At 36.7% G+C, this 8,853-nt stretch overlaps 2 protein-coding genes across 2 annotated transcripts; one reads left to right on the top strand and one right to left on the bottom strand.

Moving 5' to 3' along the window:
- Positions 1-858: 858 nt before the first annotated feature.
- On the top strand, positions 859-3,292 carry LOC113760770 (protein trichome birefringence-like 38). The gene is made up of 5 exons (XM_027303487.1): positions 859-1,466; positions 1,591-1,762; positions 2,186-2,364; positions 2,538-2,696; positions 2,774-3,292. Exons 1-5 carry the CDS (start codon positions 1,165-1,167, stop codon positions 3,057-3,059), a joined length of 1,098 nt encoding a protein of 365 aa, XP_027159288.1. The 5' UTR covers positions 859-1,164; the 3' UTR covers positions 3,060-3,292.
- A 927-nt stretch (positions 3,293-4,219) lies between these two features.
- On the bottom strand, positions 4,220-8,430 carry LOC113760771. Its single transcript, XM_027303488.1, has 4 exons — positions 8,105-8,430; positions 7,216-7,292; positions 5,248-5,359; positions 4,220-4,652 (listed from the first exon to the last, which is right to left on the bottom strand). The coding sequence occupies exons 1-4, from the start codon at positions 8,398-8,400 to the stop codon at positions 4,523-4,525; spliced, it is 615 nt and encodes a 204-aa protein (XP_027159289.1). The 5' UTR covers positions 8,401-8,430; the 3' UTR covers positions 4,220-4,522.
- Positions 8,431-8,853: the final 423 nt, after the last annotated feature.

Below are 8,853 nucleotides of genomic sequence, written 5' to 3'. Positions count from 1 at the left end.
AATAATGAAAAATACCAATTACTAACCCGCCTCTTCCCCCTCAAGCCTCCCATAGTTCTATGTTTCCCTGATTAATTATGATCTATTTCAAGAAAGACAAAGAAGAAGGGTTAATTTCATTTTGTACCTTTAAATTACACCTCAATTTTCACTTGATCCTTTAATTTAGTCTGAAAAATTTTGCTCTCTGAAGTTTTAAACTCGTTCCACTTTAGTCCAATCATTAACAAAATGCACAAAAAAAAAACTGACATTGCAATTTCTACTCCCCATATCCTTGGCACTAAAATTAGAATATTTTATATTTCATTAATGTTGGACTAAAGCAAATTGAATTTAAAATTTCAGGGAAAAAAGCGTCCCAATTTTAACTTAGGGATCAAAGTGAGAAATAAAGTATAGTTTAAAACAAAATAAGGGTGTAAAATTAATTAACCAAAATAAGAATAAGTACATGAATGACTTGGAAGGAGAGGTGGGTTGGGTAATACGAAAAGAGTGAGTATAAGTGAGAAGTTCTGAATTCGAAACCTCTCACTAGTAATAAAAAAAATAGATGAATGAATTTAAGCAAGTAACTTGAACTACTATTTTGGTAACAAAATTTACGACTAATTTGAGTGCATGAATAGCTTTTAGAAAGTAATTTACTTTACCTATTTTTATTTCGTAAGCAAATAAAACTGTATTTACTACTAGGTACTAGCATACTCTATTGCATGAATGACTTCAATTTAGAAATTAATTTAATCATATATACATACATTTGCAATATTTGCAATTGCCGATTCGAGATTTAAGCAATATTGACACTATTACCATAAATAAACACTCTTTCCGAGTCAATCCAAAAAAACCCAACTCATGTAAGCGTGAGATACAGAAATCAATCCACCTTCTACCACCTCTTGACCGTCTGATACCCCGAACCAAAAACCTCCAAATTCCCAGCCTCACCATTGCTCATGTACCTGTCCGTTTCTTATCGTACGCAGAGATAAATATATCCCCCCTTGCCTGGTCAAGAGGACATCTTGCTCATTACCAAAAAGAAAAATACAAAATAGAGAGGACAGCTTGTTAGCCTTTACAATTTCGTCTCTTTCTTTGAACTTTTGTGTACCGAAATCCAAGAGGGATTTTTGGTACAAGAACCTGTGAACCATGGTTGTTTTTCATCAATCAATACTGTTGTTTGCTTCTGTTATTGTGTTATTTGCAGTGCAGCATGCAAACTCATCATCAGTTGAGACAGTGCATTATAATGTCACTGGATACAGAGGTCGACACCTAGGCGGTGGCTGCAACTTGTTCCAAGGAAAATGGGTTGTGGATAGCTCTTTTCCTCCTTATGAATCCTCAGGCTGTTCCTTCATTGACTATGAATTTGATTGCCAAAAATATGGCCGCCCAGACCAACAGTACCTCAAGTATGCTTGGAAACCTGACTCTTGCAACTTGCCCAGGTATCGAATGCACCTTCCCTTTTCACTTGTATTCAAAGCCAAGAATTAAAGATTCTATGCAATTTTCTTTTTTAAATTTTCAATGATTGTTTACATTTTTTTTTTCTCTTTTTTGGGTCAAAAGGTTTGATGGCTTGGACTTTTTGAAGAGGTGGAAAGGGAAGAAGATAATGTTTGTCGGAGATTCTTTGAGCTTGAACCAGTGGCAATCTTTCCTGTGTTTGATTCATGCGTCGGTGCCAAGTGCCAACACCAATCTTGTGAGGAAGGAGATCCTCTCTTATGCGACTTTTCAGGTAATTATTATAGGTAGTTCTCTTTTATTCTTTTTTTTTTTTTATTCCCTTTTGTTGTTTTTCTTGGGAGAGGTCAATTATTCCTCTGAAACATCCAAAACGGGGTGGCGTTTTCGTATCTTTGCTAAAGCCTAAACGTTTGGCTTTACTAGTTGTCGGGAACAAACATTTGGTACAATTTTGTTATGTTTTACCATTTCCTATATTTGATAAATTCAATGTACAGCCAACATTATGACTACTACGTAATCTCTTTCTTCAGTTTGCACCATTACAAAGGATTATGTTTCTTCAATTCTATGAAAAAAATTCCATCTCTCATGGCACTTGATACTTCTCTACCAAGTTGTTTATCCAATAGCTTACAAATTACTGCACATCTGATTAAAATGTTGGTCTAATTTTATCGACAATGTCTTGTAGGACTACGATGTAACCATCTATCTTTACCATTCAACATACTTGGTGGATATAGCACAAGAAAATATTGGCCGGGTACTGAAATTGGACTCCATTGATCGAGGCAATGATGCATGGAAAGGAATGGATGCTTTGGTTTTCAACACCTGGCATTGGTGGCTTCATAGAGGAGATTCTCAGCCGTAAGAATCAACATATTCCATTTTCTGTAACATTGAGGCATTCCCTTTTTATTCCATTTTCCCTTAAAACTATCAATTCATGTAGATGAGTTCAGGGGGGAATCCTCTTTTGGTCAGAAAAGAAAGAAAGATGTACTTTTTCATATGATTAGCATATTTTGTGCTTTTTGCAGATGGGATTATGTGCAAGATGGTTCCACTGTCTCGAAAGATATGGACCGTCTAGTGGCATTTTCCAAAGGTTTGTCTACTTGGGCACAATGGGTTAATCAGAATGTCGACTCTTCTAAAACCAAGGTCTTTTTCCAGGGGATCTCTCCCTCACATTACGAGTAAGTAACAGATGAACCTCCGGCTAGAAAAATCCATCTCTGGAAACTAAGTCTACTTTCTTTTTACTGTAAAACAGTGGCAAGGAGTGGGGTTCAGATTCCAAGAGTTGCTATGGAGAGAGAGAGCCACTCCAAGGGTCAAGATATCCAGCAGGATTACCCCCAGCTGTGGACGTGGTTAAAAAGACCCTAAGTAGCATGCAGAAACCAGTTGTGCTGCTTGATATTACAACACTCTCACAACTGAGAAAAGATGCTCATCCGTCGGGTTACGGTGGTTCGAAATCGGGTAATGATTGCAGCCATTGGTGCCTTCCTGGGGTGCCTGATACTTGGAACCAGCTCCTCTATGCTTTACTTTAGCTCGTAGGAATGATCTGCATGACCTTTAAATCTACGTAGAAACATTAAGGCTGCAGATTTACTTGTCCTATCATTAAATCTACGTCGAAAGGAATAAGACAGAGAAAATCAAGCTTTTGGAATTACCAATGTAAACATACAGAAGGTTGCTTCCGTTAGGAATCAACTCATGCTTGAATACTTGTACAAGTATAGCCAAGAATGCAGTCTATTTGTTATTTGCACTTCTATTCTGTTCTTAGTCCATGTCTCAAGTGAACAACAACATTCCTTTTTTACAAAGCCAAGTTGCTCGGCAATTCAATTAAACAACAGATTCTTCATTACCAGCAATACGGTAGGTGGATGCATGCTGCAGAGAGTGAAAACCAGAGAAGAAAAATGGGCTCTGTCTCAAGATAGGGTCTCAGTATAGCATGCACCAACACAACCTCTCAACTACTGACATTTCATTTACCATGTAAAGTCAGTCAAAGATATGAGTAATTCGTTAGGCCCCTCATAATTATAGTTCAAATTCTACTACCAAACGAGAAAAGAAAAGCAAAGATAAAGGCACAGGACGTGCAAAGGTAACCAATTGGCGGACTTTGGCAAAGAGAAATCTTTGTCTCAACCGGAAAAGGAGAGACAAAAGAGAGTACAAAAACTTAATCCTGTATACACCTCATGATCAAGTGTCTTTCACGGTGTTAGTAACACAAATGCAAACAACCAAGTAGAGATGACCCCAATCATGATGTCGGCATATGAGAAAATTCTGATCCTCATCTTCTTTTGTCCTTGCTATCTCTTTCAACAATAGATAATAAAAACACACACCCAGAATCTAAAGTAACTCCACAAGTTTACTCAAAAGGCAATTGCTTTGTCCTTACTCCCTCAAGTCTTGCTTTTAGCATGCATTGGGATCGGCGGATCATAGCAACAAGTCAGCAAAGAATACTATTTTTGTCATGCTGGATGTGGTGGCGGTAGCGGGAACGGCAGATCATAGCAGCAAGAAATGCTGTTTTTGTCATGCTGGATGCAGCAGCGGTGGCGGTGGCGGTGGGAAGCGGTGGCGGTGGCGGTAGTTTGACATGCAGAAAATGCCAGAGAAGACATCACGAAAAACAGCATCATTGGTATCGGCATATTTATCAATCTCAGACAACATGTGGTAAAATTCAAACATCTCAAGGTCTATAAAAAGACAAGCAACACAACCACAACAAACAAAGGCATATTAGCATATCTAAGCAAGACAGACATGTCGTGTTTGTCCACACACATCTCTGTGTGAGTCAGCAAGAAAAAACAAACAAATCCACTATTTTGAATCATTTTGTGCCTATTACATTATCTGGAAAAAGAACCATCTATCCTACGCAGTTCTGGTAAGCCATCAAGGTGAAAGTGATATACTTGGTAATGAGGACAAAGGGATAAAGCTGACATCTTTAGACAGTCACGAAAACAACTCAATAGCCAACGTAAACAGCAGCATTCACAATGTAGCAGTCATCATTCTTATCACCCATTTCTTCTACGTGCACACCACTTGAGCATATCAACCCACCATCCACGACTTCAACACTCAAGATTCTTCCACTGTCAAAGAGACAAAAAGACAGCCATGAGTCACAGAGAAAGAACATTTTTTGAGGCAATTAAAAGAAAAGGTTGAATTTTCTCCCAGTTCCCCTTCCCCCCACCTACTGTCCTTCTCGAGCTGAAAACCAACCCCCAGTAACAACAATAAGGAGAAAGAAGAAAAGTAACAACATGAAATCTAACACTTTCAGAGTTACCGAAAAGTTGGGAAATAGAAAGAAGCTTCTATATAAGACCCTGTATTCTTGAGAAAACTCCAGGACAAAAAGAACTTTTTCTTTGAAAAGATGGTAATACTTTTGTTAATTATGCATCATTGTTACTAAAAACTATAAGAGAATGCCATACAACAAGAAGAACAATAGACACACAGCTTGATATATCAGCAAAATTGACATATAATGGGATTTATCTAGGATATCTTAATTACAAGTTAAGAATAACCTAAGACAGAAATGGACAACATGACAGTACCTCAGCGATAAGAATCTGATGCAAACTTCATAGAGAAATTATGCTAAGCTCCAATACGTATTTGAGAATCAGAAGGTTGGGTTTATACACAGTACTGAAAAGAGTGCATTATACTCACTAAGGGAAAACAGACTTGACTTTCTCAATTTCCAGGGAATTCTGGAGAGGTCGAGGAACTCCCAATTTGATCTGTAGTTTCATCTCATTAAATGTAACACCAGGTATAGAACCTGCAATAAGCAAAGCATTCTACTACATAAGCTACTACTTACAACAATAAACATTCAATTTAAAGGCTTACAAATGACAACATAATGCCGCACTAAAACAAGACCAACAACAGAATATCCAAATTAGGACAAAAAAACAAGCCATAGTTTGACCTAGACAAAGCAAACCGTTTGCAACTAAAATATTTGAAGTGCATTTCCTTGTTGTCATAAATGCAGAATTACATTTTCTTCACATTGTTAATTTTTTCTCTTTGAATATTCTTAATATGGCTCAGCATAGAGCTTCTGGCTGGCAGAAATAGATACCAACAGTTTCTAAAGTTAATAATCAAAGAGCGCAAGCTTCAAATTTGAGAGAGAGAAGAGAATCAAATATAGGAATTTTTCTTTATAAACAGATAAATATAGAAAGGTATCCGTGCAAGCACAAGGTTGCCGCAAAATGGTTTGCATCTCAAGATTTGCACACGCAAAGCTATGACAAAAGCTGAATCAAATGTTCTGCTTAACTTTAAAAACAACAAAGGGTTCAAATACATGTTTCAATTACTCATTCTAATTGGCAGCAACTAGAAAAACCCAATTGTACAACCAAGACAATTGAGGAACCAAAGATTTGAAAAACACCAACATAGATTTCAGAATTCAAAAACCTGCACGGAACATCTGAGCTACTGCTTTGATGTTCTATTCTCTTTCCTTTTGTCTATACCTTGTTTCTTCTTTCAAACAAAAATGGAGGTTCAGCCAATGAATCCTGACCTTTCTAGTCTTTCAACACATTACACAAGGAATGTGCAGCGCCATCAAGATATCTAATCGTGGTAAAGAAGGAATGCATGGTTAAGTCAGCTGTTTATGATAAGAATACTATTATAATCAATGCATAAATCACGAAGAAAGCCGAGCAATAGAAATCACAGTACAACTGAATATGTGCTTGTTACTCATGGTATCTAAATAAAAGACACTATCGTTTTTGAAGCAGTTAAAAGGTACCTTGAAACCCAAGCTTGCTTATCAAAAGAGGACAAACAGCACTGGGGGTGAGGATAGGAAACAGAAAGCGAGCATGAAAACAAGTTTGGCAATTGATGGTCTTAAATTGGGCATTGATAGGTAATAATATCCTAGTTGTCCAGAGAAAAAGGGAAGCTACAGTGTTCAGTTCAGTGAGAAAGGCAGAAGGCATCTTCTAAGAAATGTTTGACTCTTGAAACTTTTTCACCCTAGTTATTCCAATGAAAAACTTCTATCTGCTCAGAGTCTGAGTGGACTCTGCAATTTGGTAGCAAGCAGACTAAAATTCCAGATTCAGATAAGAATATTTCATCTTAAAATGTTATAGGATGCATAGCATCCAAGATTAAAAGCCAGAAACAAATATAGGCAGTCCCTCTGGCTAACAATTATCATAAACATTGGCTTTGAGTTAAAGAATAAATGGCCAGAGGACCCTCATTCATATCTTAGTCCCTGCAGCAACAAGCCTCAATCTCCAAATCGCAAAGACACTCAAGAAAAGGTAGGGGAAGTATTCTAGTTATGTTTCTTTCTAAGTTCAAAGATGTTCTACTTGAATTGCTAGCATACTGGGGTAATCAGGCATACATTCTTTCAGAATAATGAAGCAGTAAATCCAACCCCACATGTGAATTCATAAATTATGTTGGAGCAATGAAAACCAACAATTATTCCTCGATCAATAAGCACAACAAAAAGTGTTCACATATGACCTTGTAATTTTCAGATAGTTGCATATATTGCTTCCATACATAATAATAGATGAATAAATCATCAGAAACTTATGAACAGATTAACACTTTAGTTAATAATAACAAGGTGACAATTACCTCTCCTGAAGGCAGGAATGGAGTTGGAAGAGATAGCATCCCTACAAGCTCGCATGGCAGCTGAAGTAATATCTTGCCTGTTCATCCATTTGTTTAAACTGGATTCAGTCCAAAATCCCATTCTACTCAAACCAACATGCACATTAGCTTATTACTGCATATCATATGGTCCAGTCCAAAATCCAAGAAATTCATCTAAACTATTGACCTGCCTGTTCATTCACTCATTTCCAATATGCTTAATCCAAGATCCTTTTTTTGTTTTAACGAAAAAACATACAGCAAACAAACTGCTCTGTATAATAGGGCTCAGGCCAAAGTCCCATCTCTTTGTATCCTTAAGAAATCACTAGCAAGCTACGTCTTACCTTTCCATTCTCTATTTTCAGCTAAAACTACATCCAAAATCCCGCTTTTATGCAATGGGCTATATACTTGAATTTTGAAACTTGTGTTGAAATTTTGAAAACAATATATTATTTCTAGTTTTAATTTGTTATTCCCAAACCAGGAAAATTTGTGAAAAATCCACCCTAAAGTTTTAATGTCATAGAGGTCGACTTTAAAGTCAAATCTCTCAGAGATCGCTTTCTTCTTCCTTTCCTGTTTCTGCTCTCTCTCTTCTTCCTCTTATTTGACTCTTTATTCTTTTTCTCCCCATATTCCCTCACTCATTTTTCACTCTTCCCTCTCCTTCTCCATCAATTTCCTATACACATACGACTCCCAAGAAAGTATCAATTCCACATGACAACGTATGGAGAACCACAGTTATTCTATATATCCACTTCCCAATTTCTTTAACACTTCAAAAAAAACTCAGATATCGAAAAAGATTGAATATCGAAACAAAAAGGTGGTAAGGGGATTGAAAAAGAATAGAAAGTACCCATGTTGATCATATCCAACACCCATTTCAACGAACAACAGCTTCATTGAAGGGGAGGGAACAGTTTCACTAGCCATGCTTGTTTTGGGTTGCGATGGTGGTGGAGCTGCTGGTGGTGATGCTCTTGAAATTGAAGCCGTGAGAACCAGGTGGAGGACACGGCGAGGCGGAGAAGAGGACTGTTTGGTAGGCGTCTTGTGTGTGAATCCAAGAAAAGGGTTAGAATTGCGGGTTGCAGAAGAAGAATGAAGAAGTTTAGCAGTGGAGGTGGCAGTGAAAGAAGAAGAAGCAATCATCTTTTTGTTTCTTAGTTTCTTAATCTTGCTTCCATTGGGCACTAATAGCTGGAGTTTATTGTCAAAATAACTTTTCGTTTGAAACATATACCCAAATAATCTAATTTTAAAATTTATTACCTTTATAATTTTTTTTCCCACATAAGTTGCATATATGTGATAGGATAGAGATAAAGGCATATAAATATTAGAAATAAATTCGATTGGATCGAGGAATTTGACCAAGGAAATCCACATAAATATTGCTTAAAAGCTATTTAAATTTATAATTCATCCATTATCAAAAATCAAAACACGTTTTGAACCTGACAGTAATTTGTGATTTATAAATTTAAATGTCTTCTTAAATAAACAATTAGAAAGATTTGGGAGGATTTCAAATTTTTTGTCAAAATTTTCAATACAAACGCAGTTGAATTGCAATTTTCTTTTTTTTTTTGGTTGGATTTTCTT

The sequence above is a fragment of the Coffea eugenioides genome, chromosome 2 (assembly GCF_003713205.1).
Source record: "Coffea eugenioides isolate CCC68of chromosome 2, Ceug_1.0, whole genome shotgun sequence".
In the NCBI taxonomy this organism is placed as follows: Eukaryota; Viridiplantae; Streptophyta; class Magnoliopsida; order Gentianales; family Rubiaceae; genus Coffea; species Coffea eugenioides.
Note: the sequence above shows the minus strand (reverse complement) of the source record. Positions and strands in the feature narration are given on the sequence as shown.

Coding starts and splice junctions, on each gene's coding strand:
- LOC113760770 (XM_027303487.1), top strand. CDS start 1,165: ATGGTTGTTTTTCATCAATCAATACTGTTGTTTGCTTCTGTTATTGTG. Junction 2,365..2,537: donor CATAGAGGAGATTCTCAGCC/GTAAGAATCAAC, acceptor TGCTTTTTGCAG/ATGGGATTATGTGCAAGATG. Junction 2,697..2,773: donor ATCTCTCCCTCACATTACGA/GTAAGTAACAGA, acceptor ACTGTAAAACAG/TGGCAAGGAGTGGGGTTCAG.
- LOC113760771 (XM_027303488.1), bottom strand. CDS start 8,400: ATGATTGCTTCTTCTTCTTTCACTGCCACCTCCACTGCTAAACTTCTT. Junction 5,360..7,215: donor CATTCCTGCCTTCAGGAGAG/GTAATTGTCACC, acceptor TGCTTATTGCAG/GTTCTATACCTGGTGTTACA. Junction 4,653..5,247: donor GTCAAGTCTGTTTTCCCTTA/GTGAGTATAATG, acceptor TCTCTTTGACAG/TGGAAGAATCTTGAGTGTTG.